General features: G+C 36.1%; 1 protein-coding gene across 1 annotated transcript in view; it reads left to right on the top strand.

Annotated features, from left to right (window-relative positions):
- The window catches only part of LOC107702395 (zinc finger CCHC domain-containing protein 7-like), a 51780-nt gene that overhangs the window by 21705 nt on the left and 7868 nt on the right, over positions 1-22207 (top strand). The window contains exons 3-6 of the mRNA XM_016504710.1: positions 9921-9979; positions 10182-10307; positions 12064-12234; positions 15214-15249. Of these exons, the coding sequence (XP_016360196.1) occupies positions 9921-9979; positions 10182-10307; positions 12064-12234; positions 15214-15249 (392 nt within the window). The remainder of the gene's footprint in view (positions 1-9920; positions 9980-10181; positions 10308-12063; positions 12235-15213; positions 15250-22207) is intronic.

Below are 22207 nucleotides of genomic sequence, written 5' to 3'. Positions count from 1 at the left end.
CACACACACTTCATCAGCCCCCCCAGCCGCTAGAAGATAAAACAGCATTATGGTAAATTCCACTTAATGACAAATTTTTAATTTGCTGAACATGGCTGTCTCTCGCCGTGTGTGTGTGTGTATGTGTGCATTTACATTTAAGTGAGTGAGTGAATGAAAGGGAGGCCTAATTACAGTGTGGGTTGGATGGGAGGAAGAAAAGCCCTCCTCTCCTATCACGGCGATAAGGGAAAGGGAATGTAGCCGATTAATGATGGTGTTTATCTCTTTTCATAAAATAACAATCATGAAAAGTCGATCTGCCCCTCAGCCTGATAGAAAAACACTCCCAGAGGAGAATTTTCATCAGAATGAAATTGAAGTCGCAAGCTAGTGGTTTTATTAAGTATTTAATTTTTCCTTCTCGTATGTTTGTGCATACGTGGACGCAGAAGGAAAACTAAAGGTTTGGAATATTAAGTCTGCTTGTTGTGTGATGGGGATGTTTCAATTTAAAATGATCTTTAAAACACACTGCAAGCTGTGGAGACTCTGCAGGCAGAGTTTGAGTGTTCTTTTTTCTTTTAGATAAAGGACACACTCATATAAAAGATATGAGGAAAAGAGGAAATTTGAGGCTGCTAGCCAATACTTAAACCCTGCAGTCAGCGATTATCCATTCATGAACCCCTTTTACCACACTTTTACAAACATCAAATCATATGTGCCAGCAAAATGCACAATTTAGACCATTTTCATTTTACATGCATGTTTTGGAATTGAACATGCTGACATTGTGACACACTGGTAACTAGTAATGGCATATTTAGTCTTCCGATACTGAAAGCTTTGTGTTAAGAATTGACCAAAACAAACCAGAAGTTTTTATTCACAGAAAATATAGTGCTTTAAACATGAATGTGATTTGAGAGCTATAATGTGGAATTGATCTAATATTCATTTATGAGCCCCTTTTACCACACTTTTACTAACATCAATCCATATGCTCTAGCAAAAGCACCACACTGTGAAGTTACAGACAATTTACATTTGAAATGCATGTTTTGAAATATATATAGAACATGTTGACAATGTGACAGATTGGTGACTAGTAATGATGTTTATGCATCTCAAATACATTCAGAAACAAGCTATATATCCCATACTAGCGTGACAAATCAATAGTATTTAGCATATATAAGCATATGCATGGTGTCTCAGTGCTGTTATCATTTGTACGGCAGGGCTAGCTGGGGACACATTTCTCTGGTGGGCTCTTAAAGCAGGTTTGTCTCAGACTAGCACTGTGACGAGTGACTGAGCAAGACTGAGATGTGCATGTGTGCACAAGCTGTTTCTATCGATGCACATGCAGTCTGACTACCAGTACTCTCCTTACATCAAGTTTACATTATTTGCATCATTTGTTGTTCAAATATATATAGTTTCAATATATTATTATTTTTTTAAATGGCATTTTAAAATCTTAGAGTTATGAATGTTTACAGTACATAACAATTCTGTGCATTATGTCTTTTGCATTAGCTTCATGTCATTATTAAACCTTTGATTATGAAACACAAACTGCTGTTCTTGACCATGCAAACAAAAGCATACAGAGGCTATCAAGCTCCTAAAAATGACACAAAATCAACATGAAACTAGATCAGAAGACTTAAAAATAATAATTATTTGTTTTGATTGTTTTATTATAATTGATTTAATAATTTTAATATTTTAATTTTGTTTTTAATATTTAAATAAATAAACAAACAATATGTTCAGAGTCTTTTAAAGCTTTGTGTTAGAAATAGACAAAAACAGACCAAAGGTTTTTATTCACAGAAAATATATGGTTTCAAACGTGAATGCGATTTGAGAGCTATAATGTGGAATATAGGTAATTTTGGCAAATAGAAATTTGAATTGGTTTTTTAGTCCATTTTGGAGTTTGACAAGGCATTGGCCACAACATTTTTCAGAATTTCTCCTTTTGTGATCCACAGAGGAAGGAAAGTCATACAGGTTTGGAATGACATGAGGGTAAATAATGGTAGAATTTAATTTTGGTGAACTCCTTGATGGACTGTATCTTTTTTTATGGTTGAAGGCTTTGTTTTTGTTTTTTCATTAACTTGACATCAGATTACCAAGTACAAAGAGTCATGTTGAGTGTGTGCATGTGCTTTTCTCTATCCCATGTGACTCTCTTCCCTTATCTCCTGTCACTTACCCATCTGCCACTCTGATTGGAGCGTATGGTTGCCGTGTGGTTGCCATGCTGTTGCCATACCGCGCCCCGCTGGGCAGTAATTGGGCCCCCTCTGGGTTGCAAGAGGCAATGGCACATTGACAGACAGGTTTGGCCACCTGCCCCACCTCCCCCTTTAAACGGGGAGTCAGGAATGCCAGGATCGTGGCAGCACGTACTGTGTGCCATGCCGAACCTTGGGTAGGGGGCACCAATTTGGCCACATGCCCCAGTATCGTGTTGTACCAGCAGAGTTGGTGTAATATGGACTGATTGTCAGATTGTTTGGCAGACTTGAGGGTATCCTTACTGTACGCCATCATTAACAAGCATTTACCTGGCTGTCCAAATGAGGACTTTCATTTTCATATTCTGTTTCCGTTTTCCTTTAATGCAAATTATAATTACTACCAACTAACCCAAACTTTTAACTCATACCTTTAAAAGAATAAAAGTTTTTTTCTCCCCCAAATTATACGTACACATTGCAAAATATTTATTTATTATTTAAGAGAGGGATTATAAAGTTAACATAAAAGTTATTTGACACATACTTGTGTACGTATAGTTATGATTTGTATGGTTATGATATGGTTATGGTTTTTATATAGTTATATGTATATACAGTGGGTACGGAAAGTATTCAGTATAATGTATACGTACACAATCAAATCATGGATGAATAATTAGTTAAATTTTGGCCTTTTTTGACACAAAGAGCTATTATATGGCTTGACAAGAATTGCAATATAATGCACAGGTCATATGAACTACTTTTAGGATATTTCCATACACACACAGCTTCCAAAAGAGGATTTTGCCCAAAAAAAACTTTCAGTGAACAGCTGTTAAAAGAACAATAATTGTCTTAGCGTGGAGAACATTTCAATAATCTGAAAGATCTTTTTCTACTCTAAAGCAGCATTTTTAATGTAAAGGTCCTTCGTGGAACCATAGATGCCAATAAAGAACCTTTATATTTAAGAGTGTTGTTCTTTCACAGTTTTTTGATGCCCCTTGAGTTTCACAATTTGAGTTGAATTACTGAAATAAATGAACTTTTCCACGACATTCTAATTTATTGAGATGCACCTGTATGAATTGTTCTTGTATGCATCGGTTGCATACTTGATTCTTCAATAAATTCTACTTTTATATTTCTCTGGTAAAATCGAGGCACACAAGTTTAGAATGACACGAGGGTGAGTAACTAATGACAGAATTCAGATTTACATGAACTATTCCTTTAAAAACAATATAGTAACAGAAACTACAATGAAACTGTTTGTGTGTGTGTCTGTGTGTGTGTGTGTGTTCCAAAGATTGTTTTTGGTGCTAAAGTTGTGTGTATGTGTGCAATAGAGATATCAGTGTAATCCATGTTGCAAGGCTCCACAGCAGTGCAGCAAACATGAAGACTGAGCATGAAATGAAACGAAATGAAATGTGCCACTATAATCCATAATCGACCTGTACATGATGTATTGACCGAGAGGGAGATCTCTCTCTCTATCTCTCTCATTTCATCTCTGTCTCAACATGTCTGTCTCTTTCTGCTTGATTTCATGTCCTGGTCCTCTCTTCCAGCATGTTCTGTTTGTGATCCAACCGGATGCTTGAATTTAGTCGAGTGTGAAACGCTAGCGAGTATGTTTGTAAGCACGCGTATCTCCAGTCTCATGTAGTGAAGTACCCCTGTGTGTGTATTTTGTCTTTGAAGTGTGGCGTTGTTACACACTGTTTGGTTTTCACACTCACATTCACCACTGCTCACCTAACTCACTGTGGTCTGTTCACGGACCATGATGCATTTCACTGCACCGCTCATTTGAATTCTGCCTTCCGTCTCCTCCGTCAAGTAGAGTTTAATTGCCCGTGTGGATGTAAATCTGGCATTTCTGATACAAAGACAAAAGTTTAAAGAATAAAAAACGGCATGAAGTAACAGAGAGGACGGAGTTGTGGCTTAGCAGATGGTGCCATGGTGCTTGTGTGGGAAATAAGTGTTTGAATCCAGCTCGCAACATTTCTTATTCCCATTCCCACATTCATTTCCTGTTCTCTCTCTGATATAATTTCCATAAAAATGGCAAAAAGGCCATAAAAGTAATGAAGAGAGTGAAAGGGCTGCACAGAAGGTATGAAAGCGGTTTGGAGGGATGAATTCTGACAGGAAATGAGAATGAGCGAGGAGATTATTTAGCTGATGAAGGAATTGGAGGAAAAGGAGGAGAGAAAGACATGCCTTTGGTCAAGCAGGCGCGAACGCTGTGTGTATGTGTGTGTGTTTGTGTGTGTGTGTGTGTGTGTGTGTGTGTGTGTGTGTGTGTGTGTGTGTGTGTGTGTGTATGTGTGTGTTTGATCACTCTTTGATTGGATTAAGGTCTGCTCCAGGCAGGGTGAATAGGGACGTAATGCATTTGCTCTGTGGTCCATGTCAAGTATTTGTCAGGGGGTCTGTGAGGGCCGCTGACCCCCCATGTCTGCCTTTCTGTGGGGCATCTATGCTTCTCAGTATCGCTAGTCTCACATAGCCAGACCTTTGACTAAACGGCAAAGAGTCTGGTCCACATCGCAGCTTATTCTGGCCAAGAAACGCCTACTTAGACAGGAAGAGAATGCGACCAGCCATAGTTCATTTTGCATTCCATTTGGAGGCGGGTTTATCTGCCTACATAAGTTTTCTGTCTACATAAGTTTGCATACAACTTGAGAAATCAGTTGGAAACCACTGATGTTGATCAATACTAGGCTAAACAAGAAGGATTTTAGTTTAGAATTTTATTTTATTTATTTTGACTTTTTGACTTTTTGACTGGTCCCATCACAGAATTTGAGGCTTTTTAGTAACATTTTTATATTATTTATATATTGTAATTATTACACATTATAGGGTATATTTATATTTTATTTAGTAGTTGGAAATGATATTAAACAAGCTCTAAAGAATATTAATTCATACAGACAAAAAACAGTTTTGCATACTTTCTAAAATATTACTGATTTGTTTTTGATACTTAAACTTTCATACTACTGCCGTTTTTAGAATTTTACTCACTTATGTTCACCAAGGCTGTATTTATTTGATCAAAATTACAGTAAAAACAGCTAATCTTATTACTTTTTGAAATAAATGTAATTTATTCCTGAATTTTCAACTCAAAGCAGAGACGTCAGTGTCACATGATCCTTCAGAAATCATTTTAATATGCTGATTTGTGGTTGTGCTGCTTAATATTTTTATGGAAACCGATAAATTTTTTTCCCCAGGTTTTTTAATGAATAGAAAGTTATTCAGCAGTTATTAGATTTTTTTTAAATAATGCAAAAAAAATGCAGTTTAATGCGTCCTTGCTGAATAAGCATATTTTTTTTTAATAAAATAGTAATAAATAAATATAAAAAATAAACAAACTTTTGAACAGTAGTATATCTTAGCCAAATAAGTCAAGTGACAGTTCTGTGAGTTGTCCCTAAACACTTACACTGACCCTGGTCCATCGGGCTGTCTATATTTTCGAGCCCTAAAATAAAAACCAAAAGTGGGACTGAACTAGGGGTGTGCGATATATATCGTCTGCGATAATATCGTAATATGAAGAATATTAAAAACATTAGGAGTCAGCTGTCTTCGGCAGTCCTTAAGGTACCAGCACAATAACACACTCAGCAAAATATCGTCAAATTATCGTTATCGATAAAATCCCATAAAATATCGAGATATCATTTTTTTGTCAATATCGCACACCCCTAGACTGAACATGAGCAACTTCTCCCATCCCTCTCTCCCTCTCTTAAACGTACACCCTCGCACACAAAGGTACACGGGGTCGCACACACTCGGCCTCCATTGTTATGTATGGCTGTGTTAATCTGACTGCTGGCCTCTCTTCCGCTCTCTTTGTCCCGTCCGCCAGCCCAGTGGCAGAAGTCAACAGCACCGCACAAAGAGCCCGCAAAACTGGTTAACGGCGAGGCCTGCTTGAGGCTTTGATCAGCTTTTTTAGGGTTCAGTCCCATGTTCCCCCTCCCTGTGCCGGGGAGTCTGCTGGAGGAGGCTGAATGGTTACACTCGAGGGAGGTTGTTAAGGGAGACGAGTGCGGAGAGAGGTACTCAGGATGGATGCGTGTGTCACTGGTTTAGTAGGGGATGTTATGTGCTGTCTTTACAAACACTGTACCCCCTTTATTTACTTAAATGGTTAGTTCATCCAAAAATGAAAATTCTGTCATAATTTACTCACTCTCATGTAATTCCAAACCCATAAGACTTTCATTCATCTTCAAAACACACAAGATATATTGAATGAAATATGAGACATTTATGTTCCTCCTTTGAAAGTCCATTGCCCCAAAAATGTGTCTGAAGAAACACAAATTCTTCATATCACGAACAGTTTTAATTGAAGCTTTTAGTCACATATAAACAATGATTAATGCACATAGAGCACATCAAATATAGTAAACATAAGTTCAGACCTGCTTGCTGGACACTGTTCATATCGATTACATTTACGATGTCTATACATTTTTTTGAAGCGTGAAAGTTTTGAGGGAATTCATTTGTTATTTTTGAAGATGCAACATGAAAATAACATGAGGGTGAGTAATTGATGACAGTTTCCTTTTTTAAGTGAAATATCCCTTTAATACACTTTCTGGATCAGTGTGCATTATTCCGAAGAAAAAAAAATAGATATTTGTAATGTTGTGTTGTTACACTCTAAAAAATGCTGGGTTGTTTCAACCCAACTTTGGGTCAAATATGGACTAACCCAACTTTTGGGTTAAAAATTTAATGTAAAAATTTAACCCAATGGTTGGGTTAGTCCATATTTGAAACAACCCAGCATTTTTTAGAGTGTGTGTAATATGCTCTCCTTTTCAGCTAAAATTACCTAGGTCACATGAGCTGGGAAAATAAAATGAATAACCACATAGCTGGTTAGCATTTAAAGCATTTTTAAGCTACTGTTTTAGGTGATTTAGCCTCTCTAAAATGGTGTTGGTTGTTAATGCAGTAATTTATTGCCACTTAACAGTAATTAAGTGATAACTTTGAAATTTGAAAAGAACATTGACATACTTATAGATGCTTTTAAGGGTGAACTTGACCTTCAGCTTCTGTATTTGGGTAGGTACTGTTGTGTTTTCACCATTGATTGCAATCCAACATCAAGGTCTTGGTCCGTTATGGTATTGAATGCCTGGTTCTTATGATCCACTCATTTCCGATTAGTCAATAACATCCTGCTCTACCTTTTTTTCCTCATTGAATATTCTGCTTCATTTGGAAATACGTCTCATTACAAATGCTTTGCTCGATGGTGGGATCTTCAAATTCGTTTAAATGCATAATGCATGCAAAAATGGCAAGCTGCAAACAACAAAGTGGACCGAATTTTATGCCCATACTCAGAAGTCTGGCTGAGTGAGACTACAGTGGTGGTATTTCATGGATCAGTCTAAAGAAGTCCATATAATTCCTAGAGAAAATGATTCATTAGTATAACTTATTCATCTCAAAATGTAGAATGAAATTTCAAATCTGCCATGTTTGCTCCTGGTGGCTCATGGGTAGTCAATGTGCTTTATAAGTACTAATAAACAGCCAATATGCTAGTAATATGCATGCTAATAAGCAACTAGTTAATAGTGAGAACTGGTCCTTAAAATAAAGTGTTACCGATCTATTTTGTGCCAATCACCTGAACCCACAAAGGAAAGTGATGTGACAGCCCTGATTGGCTTTGGATCATGTGGGGTTTAAACCTACAACCTGACCAAATCTTTAACCACCATGCCACACCACCCTCATATCATTACCCTGCAATGAATCATAATCCTCTGTTTCTGAACACATTTAATGATTAATAATAAAAATTATGAAAATGCATGCATTACGATGCATTAAACACATTAACAGTGACAGTAAAGCATTTATAATGACACAAATTATTTATATTTCAAATAAAATCTTTTTTTTTTTTTTTTACATTCCGAATCCTAAAAACGAATGCATCACAGTTTCCCCCAAAAAAATTCAGCAGCAGTGATTTTCATTATTGAACAGTAATAGAATGATTTCTGAACAATTATCTGACACTGAAGACTGGAGTAATGATGCTGAACATTCAGCTTTGCTTTGCAGGTGTATATTAAAATAGAAAACAGTTATTTTAAATAAAATTACTTTTTTTTACTGTATTTGATCGATTAAATGCAGCCTTGTTGAGCATAAGAGACGTAAAGTGTATATTGACTGTGATATTCTTTGTGGCCTCTTGTTTGTTTCAGAACTGGCTAAATGAATTTTCCAAGGAGGATCCCATTAACAAGTTTTAGTAGCAGTTTAGTTCAGGACCGTGATTCAGCTGCGAGAGGAAGCACTCAGAGAGTCCCAGACAGTTTGTGTTTTGAGATACGCTTTCACGTGGCCTGTTCCCTACACACAGAGTACTCTTAAAGTCTCAGTCTCTCTCTCTAATGGGAGCTTGTGTTCATGGTTAATTAGTTTCTCCTACACATCCGTTTAGTTCTCCATGGACCCAACGATGGTGGCCGGGCGCACGCCAGCTTTCTTCTCTCTCAGACTATTAGTCAGCTGGAATTCATTAAAACACACACACACTGATGAAGTTGCACCCTGCGCGCACACCTCGTATTTTTATTTGTTGGTTCTATGTTAATTAGCATACCTATGAGATGTACAAGTAGCATCTGTCGCTATTCCGCTATTCCCCCCTCCCTTGCTCTACTTTTCATCCCTCCATCTCCGTCTGGCTGCGAAGGGTTTTTTGTGATGTTGGTTATGGCTTACTCTCTAGCGCCCCCTCTGGTGGTAGTGTATATTTTATGTTGATGCCAATTGGAAAAATACTATTTTATTATTTGGGATTTGATGTGAAGACTAGGTGGATTTATGAAAATATTGCTAATATTCATATGAGAAGTACATTATACTGTCTTTGGTAAGCATAATCAAACTTCCACACCCGAGTTCCACCCCCTTCATGATTCCTTGTTCCTTCCACCTCAACCCCGGGAGGACGGAACTTCTTATACGCGGTCAAAATTGCCAAATCACAACCAGACGTCTGACTGTAAGCCTCGGCAGCAGCAAGCAGCGCCAGCCAGCTCTCCTTGTGATTATCGGGGATCTCGGGGTTAGAGGATTTGGTGACAGAGGCCATGATGTGTTTATGCAACAACCTATGGCTCTGTTGAACTGTTTTCGGAATTTGTTCTTTTGGAATGTTGAAATGCTGGTGTGTGTGTGTGTGTGTGTGTGTGTGTGTGTGTGTGTGTGTGTGAATGTGTCTCTTTTTGTGTGTGAAAATATGAATTTGAATTTTGTTTAATTAATTTTCAGTACAGTTAGCACGTGACGCTAAACTATCATCAATAATTGTTGGTATCATGCTGAATTTGATGGCCCTGGTCAGCTTTGGTCAGTTCCCTGTAAGGCAGTTTATGTATTTTCATTACTTTGGACTCAATGGAGCTTTCTGTATGCATGCTCTTGAGAATGAGCTAAAAAAAAAGGTCAAATTAGGGGAGTGGGCCTCTTGTACTATCCACACACACACACACACACACACACACACAATCTCTTACTGAAGTTTTATCTAATTCTATGTTGATGGTTTCAGTTTGTTTTTCTCATGTACTGTTCTTTTTTTTTTTATAGAATATGCAAATGATGAAGGGAATAAAAAGAACTGGACTATATCAGAAAAGGATAAATGGGTAATGTTGCATTTTTTTTATTTTTTATATCAAATCTGAAATTAATATAAAGATAATCCTGGTATTTTATAACATACTTTTCCAGTTATTTTATTAAACGGAAAATAATTGTTATTTTTAAGGATTGTCTTTTACAGGAGGTGATTACCATTTTCTGTGTTTGTGTGTGTGTGTGTGTGTGTGTGTGTGTGTGTGTGTTTAGGCTCAGATCTGTAATAAAGGATTTGGCCCGAGGCGTGTCTCAAACCGTTACTACACTGAAAAATCCATCACGTGTCACAACTGCAGCAAGTCCGGCCATCTCTCCAAAAACTGTCCCACAACAAAGGTATATCATTATCCACCCTTCAAAGATCAAGATCCCCTCATCTCCACTCACTGAACGTGCTGACACCTATAGTACCGCATTAGCCAAAAAAACTGTTAACTATTTAATTGAGCTATTCTTGCAAAATGCTATGATTGACCAATCAGAATCAAGTGTTTCAAATTTCAGACCATTGGATGTAAAATAAAAATAGATAAAAATTAATTTTGAGTCAAGAGTTTTTGTGTGGGTGGAGTGTTAAACATTTGCATATGTAATTTTAATTCACTGGATTGTCAAAAATAACAGTACTACATAGGTATTTAATACACTGCTGCTCAAAATTTTGGGGTCAATAAGATTTTTTGTAAGAAGGAAATTAATACTTTTATTCAGTAAAGATGTGTTAAATTTATTACAAGTGACAGTGAAGACATTTATGTTACACAAGATTTCTATTTCAAATAAATGCTGTTAAAAATAAATAAATGTACCACAGTTCTCTCAAAAATATTAAGCAGTACAATTTTTTTCATTATGATAATAATCAGAAATGTTTCTTGAGCAGCAAATCAGCATATTACTGTAGAATGATTTCTGAAGGATCATGTGACACTGAAGACTGGAGTAATGATGCTGAAAATTCAGCTTTGATCACAGCAATAAATAAAATATGAAAATATATTTAATGGAAAACAGGTGTTTAAAATTTTGTTGCTATTTCATAACTGTTTTTCATTTTCATAACTGTTTTTCTTTATATTCTATCAAATAAATGCAGCCTTGGTGAACATAGGAGATTCTTTTAAAACTTTTAAAAAGTCTTACCAATCTCTTGTCTTTTGAACGTCAGTGTATTCAAAACTTTTTTGGCCTGAATTTGTATATTTTTCATATATTATCATATATTACCATGCTATTCTCTCTACTTCCTTTATATATATATATATATATATATATATATAAATGCTATACAAATTATGAGCATGGGTCTTGAGGCTAAAAGGTTTTAAGCTGTTGTACGTTTAAGTGTTCTTTCAATTTGGAGGATTATCTGTCCTTTTGATACTGCTCTTTTTTGTTTTTTAATAATATTTGTTTGACAGTTTAATCTGTTTTGTACACTGTTAATATTGTTTGTACAGACTTATTTGAACAAAATAGCCTTGGAAACGGGGATATTTATTATTATTATTATTATTATTACAAAACTTTGATGATATTCACAGCGTATTCATTTTAATATTTCATTTTAATATTCTTAAAAAATAGGAAACCTAACCTGAAAATAGTTTTCTAGTTTTTATGCTTTACAGACAATACCATATAGCAATTTAAAAGTGTCAAGAGTTAGTGTTGTCAAAAATACTGATGTCGGTATCAGTCGGTACAGAGAGTTTTAAAATGTGACGATACCAGTATTTCCTGCTAGCATTTTGAGTGCTGTTTTAAAGCCGCGTCTATCAGCGGATCCATCTATGAGCAGATAATAAGGGATCCGCTGATAGACGTGGCTTTCAAATGCTCCCATGTGTATCTGTGTAAGCGTTCGGTGAAGAGCGTGAAGCGATGATCATTGTAGCCAATCACAGACATATCTGTTGAGCGCGAGAACACAATGGCCAATCAGAGCTGTTTAAGAATCCGCTCAAAATGCTAGCGGGAAATGCTGGTATCGTCACATTTTTAATATTTCAGTACCGACATCTGTACTTTTGACAACACTAGTCAAAGTTGTCCTTATTGTGACTTAGTGTGTGTGTGTGTTTGTGAGCAGAAGGTGCCATGCTGCTCATTATGTGGGCTTCAGGGACACTTGCTGAGGACCTGTCCGAACCGTCACTGTTCTAACTGCTCATTGCCTGGCCACACCTATGACGACTGTCTGGAGAGAGCTTACTGGCACAAACGCTGCCGCCGCTGTGGCATGACCGGACATTTCTTTGACGTGAGTAACGTTAGTGCTGTGTGTGTGTTGGTGTTGTGTGGACCATGGAGCTGAGATATGTGTGTGTGTGTTGCACTGTAAAAAATGACCGTGAATTTAACGGTAAAAGACTGTAATTTAACTGTAAATTTAAGTTAAAACCTAAAACGTTGCTACCTTATTTTTTACGGTAAAATTCCGGCAACCACAGCTGCTGTTTTTTTTTACCGTATATTTTACGGAATTTTTTTTACAGTGTGGGTTCGGAGTGTATTGTATTGCATTGCATTGTGTGTTACTTGTTTGTTTGTTTGTGTGTGTGCATCTATCTCTTGGGCCATTCTTTCTCTCATTAAGACAGACGCTTCACAGGCTGTGAGTGGGACACACGCTCCACTCGTCACCCCCAACAACAACCCCACCGAGAGGGACAAAAATGGGGGAGGAAGAGAAACAAGTCGAAATGTTACTTTTAGAAACGGCAGGAGAGATGAAAGAGAGAAGCTATAGCTTGTTAAAACAAAAGTTGGGAACATATTTTATAACTAGGGATGAGTCAGGATCGATTATTGAAGTGAAGTTTTTTTTTGCTTTGATCTCTGGTCTTGCATTGTTTTTTTTCAGCATCTCACACTATGAGCGTTGAATTTTGAAGATAAGATTAAGTTCAAAATATTGTCCCCTCATTCAGTTAAATGGTGTTTTTGAACACAAGAACACATTCCCTCACCGTAAAAGCTAGTTGAAGTTTGTTCATCTGCTGTCTTGTGATTGGGAAACAGTTTTAATGTAATTTTAGTTTAAATTGAAACGGAATTGGCCCCATTCATGCATAACACGACAAACAAACACGTTTAGGATTTGGGTGCAGTTAAACAGTCCTGCTTCAAGATATTCTGCTGCATTCTATTAGTCAAAGTAAAAAGTTGTTCTGATCATCTAAACTCAGTTAAGTTCTCACATCACATGATCATAATCATAATGGCTATCATCCTCTAAGACTTCTATAGTTGTTTATGAATCTAGAATAAGCAGTAAATATAGAATGCTTACTGGTTAACTGAACAAAAAATTCTTCAGCAGAACATGACTTAATTATGCTTATAATCTATAATTACACCAGTCTCAAAAACTGCTATGTGGTGTTTGTTAATGAACTCTGAGAGTTAACAAATATCAGCCGGTCCATTTGCTTTCCGGTTTCTGGCTCGCTGTAACACACTTATTCATAATAAATGACCGCAGTTCTTGATATTTACATGTTTGGGATATGTAAATGTTGAGCACTGAATTTAGTCTGAATGCAAACTTGTTTGCCAGATGTTTACTTATTGCGTGAAGCCTCAAATATTCAGACTCAAAAAATATTCAAATATTCAATTCAAAATTTAGATTTATGACTACTTTTTTCAGTTTTATGTTTTTTATTACTTTAAACCTTTTTTTTTTATATATTTTTTAAGTTTTTTTCTATTTAAACCTTTTTTTTCTTCATGTTTAGTGATTTGTAGCACTTCTTGAAAATGAAATGACTGGTCACTCTGATAACATGTTCGAACAATATTTGTGCTTAATTTGCCACAAAGCTGATTTGGATGTGAAAATATGAACTTGTTTCAAATTGGCTTCAGTATTCGTGTAATGTTCCTCAGTGTTCAAAAGACCTCTATTTTCCCCCATCAAAGCATCCTTATATTTGGGTCTATATATATTTCACATATTTACAAATTATATAATTTATTTTTTTTAGGCAGTAAACCTTCCTGATAAACAGAACAACACTGTAAGGACTGTCATTTAATTCATGCCCAGAACAAAAAAGAAAAAAATATTTGGCACCCTCAAACATGTCTGGAAGTTAAAGACAACAGCTTTTGTGTTTGGCAGTATGGAAATGTGTTTTTAATAGCTTCACAGTGTCACAGTGAGCGAGGGAAAGGAAGGCAGATTCTTAAAGATTTTGAATGTTTCCTTCAATACACTCAGCAGGGTAAACCCTACTGAGACTGCTGAGTTCTCAGCCTCCCTCTCTGCCCGGCTCTCAGGTGGGGTTCAATGAAAAGCTAACTGTATAAATGAGTCCAGCTGCTGTGCCTTCAGCACTTTCAGTTTTCAGAGAGATGTAGGAAGCTCACAGGGCAAATGCGCTAACCAGCCTCGCTCAGCGTCTGTTGAGGCTTGAGCTGTCAACACTGCACCTCTTTCTTCTCCTACTATTATCCTTTCCTTTTCAAATTTTTCCTTTTTCTGTTTTCCTCTTACTGTTCCATTTTCTTTTCCCTTTTCGCTGTTTCATTTTCTTTTTTCCTTTTTCATATTTTTTCCCTTTTGCATTTCCATTTTATTTTTCCTTTGCCTTTTTGCTCTTCTCTTCTCTTCTCTTCTCTTCTCTTCTCTTCTCATTACTGTTCCATTTTCTTTTCCCTTTTCGCTGTTTCATTTTCTTTTTTCCTTTTTCATATTTTTTCCCTTTTGCATTTCCATTTTCTCTTCTCTTCTCTTCTCTTCTCTTCTCTTCTCTTCTCTTCTCTTCTCTTCTCTTCTCTTCTCATCTCCACTTCTTCTCATCTCGTCTCTCATCTTCTTTTGTTTTACTGTTTTATCTTCATTTTCATATTAATTTAATATTTGCAAATTTACTTTCATGAACTGGTTTTCTCTATCAGTCCTTCCAAAAACATCAACCAGTTCATGAATAGTTTCCAAATAGGCCCTAAAAGGTTTTACTTTTCGCTTCTGCAGTACATTGAATCAAAGATGACAAAACAAAGCTTGGAAATGTATGGTAGAACAGAAACAAAGGTAAAAAGAGAAGGGGAATGTCTCAACTTCATGTCCTAATGGATATCTGAAGCACTCCATTCATTTTTATTTTTTTTATTTTTTATTTTTTTTTGCATTATCATAAACCTCTGTGTGATTATTTTTACTTGTGTTTCAGAACTGCCAGACGTCATGTAAATATTGGGTTTTCACGGTGACTTTTTCTGTTCTCAACAGGCCTGCCCAGAAATCTGGAGACAGTACCACCTTACAGTAAGCTTTGTTTCCTTTGTCTCTCATATAAAATGTGAAGGACAAGTTATGTACGAATTCATACAGAATCAGCCTGAGGGAATTCCAGGTGACCGACTTGTGTTAAACGTCTGAATCAAGAGAGTCATTCGTGACAAATGCAAAGATGTCAGTCAAGCCAAGTTTATGTGTAATGAAACCTCACATATATATAAACACACACATTCATCATGAGCACTATAGTCGTGACTGTGGCTTGCAGAGAAAAGACTCCATGTGTCCCGCTGGTTTTGCATTTGTGTGAACGTGTATAAATGGTGGACTCCTGATGTGTGTCGAAGTGGAGGAGAGATCAGCTTTCATTCACCACAAAGGGCTGCTTTAAAAACTAGCCTTGTGTTAAAGTGTATAAAGTCACTTAATACACTGAATTCAGAAACGTCTCTGAGATATTTGTCACTTTTTAAAATGACACGATTTGTTTACACGAGTTTTATTGAGTCGCTGTGTGCTTTTCTCTGGATTTGCATCTGTGTGTATGCTTTTCGTCACAGAATAATCTGAAAGTGGTTAATTGGCAAACTCACTGAGCATTTTCTCCCCAAAGATCCACCAGGGTGAGAAGGCATGTGACAGTCACACGCACAGCTAAACATCAAGGGGCGCACTGAAACATCTGCACGCACACACACATCCGCTCAGACTCCTGGAATATAGACCTTAGCCTAAGAGAAAAGAGCAGGTTGTTTGTCAATTAAAAGACGTGATAAAGCATGAAATGGGCTGCCAGCATCGCGCTGCGCAGAGCAGTCACTCGACCCGTCACACACACACACAGTCTAATTAGCTAGGCTGCCTAATGAAAAGGCCAGATCGTTAGCGCTAGCCTGGTGCGCGGGGTGGCAGAGTGGAGAGAGAGAAAAAAGAAAGGTGGGATGAAAAGAAAATGTTGCCTCTAGGGCTGTTAAAGAGCTGCGTGGAGGGGTAAAAGTCTTAAAAATCTTCCTCACTTTTACTGTTTCTCAGCTTTATGATTTCTTTCCTCAGTGTTGAATAAAAATAGTGTTTCCTGAGTTTGTACTGATTAAGTTCATGGCACCAAGAAGGAAACTAATATTATTATCCGTCTTTAAAAAGCATGTCTGTTGTTTACAAAAATACCATAGTTATTAAAGTGATTGTTTCTACAAGAAAAGTGATGCCAGTGGTTTTGGTGGGTCACAGTTTTATTCTGACTGCAAGGAAAAATGTCAAAATAAATCATAAAACATAATTCACAAAAATAAAACATAATTCAAACAAATAATTTCCTACAATAAAACCCAAGTGTACAATTGTCTAATTTAGTTTTACAGGACAGCTTCTGCTGTTCACTGTAATTGTTTTATATTGTTTCATATAATATAACATAATATCAGTTTTCATATTCTACATGTTGATAGGCTTGTGCTTGGTAATATTAATGCATGTCTGAAATCTATTTATATCGGGACATTTTAATTAAATATTAAATATTTGGTAACATAGTTACACGTTACATGTGCTTACTATAGTAAAAATAGTAAATTATGCATAATTACCATAATTACTAATCCTAATCCTAACACTGACCCTATAGTAAGTACATGTAGTTAATAAATATTATTCAGCAGTTAGACTGTAATGTCACTTTAAAATGAAGTGTAATTCAATTTTGATAATGTGTTGATACAATTTTGATAGACTTAAAATCTGGGTCCTGAATCAAAAATAAGATGAGACACACCAATTAAAAATGTAAAAGAAAGAAAGAAAGCAGGGTGATTTACACAGTTTGAAGGAAATCCTGTATTAAAGATTTTACAGGAGTAAAATAGAAAATATTATTTCAGTGGTAACTGTATAGTTACCAAAAAAACAAGAAAAAATGGTTATATCTGAGCTAAAAGACCTTTTGCTGTCACAGTGAATTGCTGTCCGGCACACTGTCTGTATGGATGACATATGTGGACTTCTGTGAGCCTGTAGGCTTTATAATGGTGTAAAATAGCATGTGACGGTTTCCTACGGGTCCACTTGGTTCTGCTGGGCTGAGTCCATCTGCTTGTGCATTACTTTCATCCTCTGGGTCCTGCCCTGGTTCTGTTTATGTGTGTAGGTACTTAAATTGAGTCACCCTCAACAGACGGTCTTTAAGGCCTTTAAACTGTCCTGGAATCTAGAGGGCTCAAAGTTAAATACAGTACAGATACCCCTGTGTGTGAGTGTGACTGTGTGTGTGTGTGTGTGTGTGTGTGTGTCGTGCTTTGGGAGCTCTGGCCTGTCGCCCTATGCTAGGCCCAGTGAGGTGTGAAAAGGCATTCTGTCAGACTAGTCCCTTTCTACTGGGTCCGTTTATACTGTGTGTGTGTGTGTGTGTGTGTGGGTGTGTGTGGGTGAGGCCTGCACCTGTCTTCACTAACAAACAACCATTCAACTCTACTAAGTTTGCCACAAAACCCAAAGGAGACAGACAGAGAGAAGTGTGAGTGTTCACAGAGAAGCTATGCAAAGAGTGAAAGTTTTACAAAGCTAATGCAGTGTCTGGGCCAAATTTTCTGTTTGGTGTGATTATGCTGTTCTTCGGTTCAATTCTCATTTAATGAACTTTACGGCCACATTATATAATATGGTCATAACATGTTTTAACTCATTAAGGACATCACTTACTCCGGAAGTTAAATCAAATATTCTTTAATCATAAAATACAGTAATAATCTTTAAAATACAGTTTTAAGCATGTTCTGTACACACACGCACAACTGGACATATTTTTAGGTGCATTTAGCAACGAGCTACAGAGCTTTTACGTTTTGGTTCAGATATTACGGGACTGAAGGGGATACGCGTTCCAACCCTTTTAAGAGGATATTGGTGAGCAATTACCATTTTTAAAACTTTTTTTTTAAATCCCTGCTTTCCTCAAACTGATCAGCCTAGTAATCCTTTACACTGTAATGAAAATTAATTGAATCATTAGCATAAGTGAAATGTATGAGGGATGTACAGTTTATGGGTTCAAAGTGATCAAGCGATTATTAAGAGAAAGTCAACAATAAAGAGAAATGGTTTTGCTGTCGATATAAACATTTCTGGATGTTATTCAGTAATTCTGACATTGCAAGACCGAGCCATATATGGTCCAAAAACCTTATGATGAATTCAGTGTTAGCAGGAAATATGACTTATTCAGTATAAATGATATTTTTCAGGTGGATTGTTCATTTAGTTACACCTTATGCCATCAGGAGATAGAAAGGTCTGGAATCAGCCTGTTCAAATGTTTGAATGGTAAGCAAATATGTAATTTGTAGATGGCTACATACATTTATGTGTGTTGGTGTGATAGACATACGGCACCATCTACTGATATAGATGATGTACTACAGCAGTACTTCAAGGGCAAATACTGCCAAAAATATCAGATTAATAAATTAATTAATAATAATAAATTAAGTAAATAAAATGATTCTTTTTTTTTCTGGTTGCAATTTCATAATATGGTATGCTTTTATAATCCTTATAAGTGATTTACATAAGATATTTGCCAATTCAGAAGAAATCCAATTGCACTGAAGAAAGGCCCAAGTCATATCTAGGGATCAGAATATCATAGAGAGTTATGAGGGTTTGGCTCTTTTGATTTGGGCCTTTTAGCAACCGCCTTGCAACAAGGTGATGTATTAAAGATACAGATGCAAAAATGTAATTGTAACTACCTTTATCTGTAATCAGTATAAATCAATAGTAAGTCCGGTTGCCAGGTAAACATTTGTGAATGTGTGTGCTGACATTTGTGTGAATGTAATGACTGAAGAGGAGCTCTGTCCATGAGAGAAGGATCTGACAGTTTATTTAGAGTGTTTGAATCGATTAGACTGCCTCGGGAACAGCTCAGTGAAAATGTCAAAGCAGAGCGCTCAGATAAAGCTGTTCTTCCTCACGGTGGTGATGTTGTGCTGCTGAGCTTTAGAAGAGTCTGTGATTCCTGTGTGGAACTGTCAGCACAAGACATCAGAGTTCAGGGGAAGAACAGTTTGAATCAATTGAGAAATTAACGTGTGGGAGCTTGAATTGAGAATTTAGTTTGAATGCATTTGATTAATTTGATTCTGATTTTATGCTCAGGCTGCATTTATTAGATCCAAATACAGTAATATTGTGAAATATTCTTACAATTTCAAATAACTTTTTTCTATTTTAATTTATTTTACATATATTCCTGTCATCAAAGCTTCATTTTCAGCATCATTACTCCAGTCTTCAGTGTCACATGATCTTTCAGAAATCATTCTAACATGCTGGTGTTTCAGAAAGATTTTATATATATATATTAATACATTGAGACATGATATATTTTTTCAAGATTATTTTTAATGAATATAATAGAAAGTTTAAAAAAAATCAGCATTTTTTAAATATAAATCATTTGTAATAATCCACTGGAAAGGAAAAAAATATTTTATATATAAACAAAACATATTTTTCTTAAATGTATACATGCATGTGTGTGTATTTATATATGCATAATAAATATACACAGTACACGCACATATATTATGTAAACAAAAACAATTATTTTGGATGTGATTAATCATTTGACAGCACTAATATATATTATTACATTTGATTTGAATGGAAACAGATTGTGAAGTGAATGGGAGTTCAGGATGTTCTGGATCCCTCTTCATCCAGAAAATTGCGTTCAGCTTCCCACCTCTCTCTCTCTCTCTCGCTCTAAAGAGACATATTATAGGTAATTTATGGTTTCTTAATCCATAATCTTTATTAATTGTCTAATGAGTGATGTCATTTTGATGGAACATCTTATATTGAATTCATGCCTGGTTGAAAGTGGTGAATGTCTTGACATGATTTCTCAGTACCCCACCCCTTCCCTGTCTTTCTGGGGGGTTTTCTATTACGTATGCAAAATCTCCCCAAATCTGCCACCTCTCCCTAATCCACCAAGCACACAAAGACTGTGTGTGCATGTTTGAATTGTGATTACACTGGAAACAGTTTGAATTTGATGTGGGTTTAAGGATTAAGTTTGTGTCCGCCTGTAGCCAAGGTGTGAAGCACTGTTGCCAGGATGCAGTGTGTGTGTGTGTGTAAATGTGTGTGTTTTATTTGCTTATACGTGTGATTGTGTGAGCACGAGGTCTGTTTTCTTTGAGGAGGGAAGGGTGGCGGTTTCCCTTCGAAACATTAGATGAGAAAATAATCAACAGTACAGTAATAAAATGATAAATATTACGAAATATGAGAAGAAATACTGTGTAAAGCACTCATCTTTGTTAATTAACACGGTCCATCAGCAACACCAGCAGATGAGCTTTCAGAGAGAGGCAGTGTCTCTTTAGCCTCCCTTGAAAACATTATGTTCTCATAGAAGATGTGAAGCATGGTGTGAACGTGAACGGAGAGAAACAGACAAAAAGTCATGTAAGAGTGCCTTCATAGCACTAGGATTGGCTTATTACTCATTGCAGTAATACCCATCTGTCGTGATTGTAACTGGTCCGTAAGTCAGCTTCAATGGCTGTTTTGTAGTTGTAGTTGGTTTAAATAAATACATTTAGTGTTGGTTTCTTGTTGATAGACTAGAGTAAGATAAATGCTCAGTTAACCCCGAAAATGGGTAAACAAATCAATTAACTCACATGAATATTGTACTAAATGCTTTTCCTTGACCAAAATAACCAATTTGATTTGCTCTCTGATTTTGGACCCCACAGATTTTTCACAATTTTTCATTGCTTTCACTAAAAATTTTTAACATTAAAAACAAAAAACACAAATATTCCTACACTCTATCAGATATTCCTTGTAACAAAATGTCTTAAATTTACAGTCAAAATGTTTCAGGTATTACGAGTTGGCTTATTAGTGTCTGTATATTTTACAACTAAATGTAAACTGAAAATGAAACACCCTAATGTACATCACTAATTTAAAAAAAAATATTTAAATAAAATATATTCATATTTTATGTGTAACATAGGGACTTATACGCGGAATGTTTGACAGTAAATTATACGGTCATTAATTTGTTTTACTTGTAAAAACCACAAATTTGACAGTATTTTACAATAAAATTACATATTTTGTTAAACCATTTACAAATTCTCATAAATGGTATATATTAAAGGGATAGTTCACCCAAAAATGAAAATGTGATGTTTATCTGCTTATCCCCAGGGCATCCAAGGTGACTTTGTTTCTTCAGTAGAACACAAACGAAGATTTTTAACTCAAACCGTTTTTTGCCCGACCGTATTTATTTCACGTCACGTGCCGGATGTTGTGAACGCGCTCAGGACAGTTGGACATTTCGGTGGATCAGAGGTAAAAAACGATATAAATACTGTTCAGTTTCTTGCACAGACCGATCGTTTCGTGTCTTTACACATCAATGTATCGTCACGAGCCGCAGGGTTTAATCTGGTTTTGTTTGTGTATGTTTTTTTGACTCTCAAAGCCGTGATTCCCATCCACTTCCATTATAAGACTGACAGACTGCAACGGTTTTAGTTAAAAAATCTTTGTTTGTCTTCTACTGAAGAAACAAAGTCACCTACATCTTGGATGCCCTGGGGGTAAGCAGATAAACATCACATTTTCATTTTTGGGTGAACTATCCCTTTAAGGTATTTTTCAGTTAACCAATTAATAGATTTTTACTGTCAAAAAATTTTTTTTTTGCAGTGTCTCGATTAATATAAAGCATACTTATTTAAAAAGAAATATTGCATGTCACACTGGACAATACAACTTGTCACTGCTTGAAATTACATGCTACCCAACCAAATAATAAGGTAGTAGTGAGGGTCGCTGTAAGACATGTTTTGAAGCTACAAACAAGATTCACTTTAACTGAAAATCTATTTGAACAAGAAAATAGGATACATTTCAGATTTTTAAAAAATCCGAAATTTTATGTCATAACTTTGGTTTA

Source organism: Sinocyclocheilus anshuiensis, unplaced genomic scaffold (assembly GCF_001515605.1).
Source record: "Sinocyclocheilus anshuiensis isolate Anshui unplaced genomic scaffold, SAMN03320099.WGS_v1.1 scaffold86, whole genome shotgun sequence".
Classification (NCBI taxonomy): Eukaryota; Metazoa; Chordata; class Actinopteri; order Cypriniformes; family Cyprinidae; genus Sinocyclocheilus; species Sinocyclocheilus anshuiensis.
The sequence above is the reverse complement of the archived record's forward strand: the minus strand, read 5'-3'. Positions and strand labels throughout refer to the sequence as shown.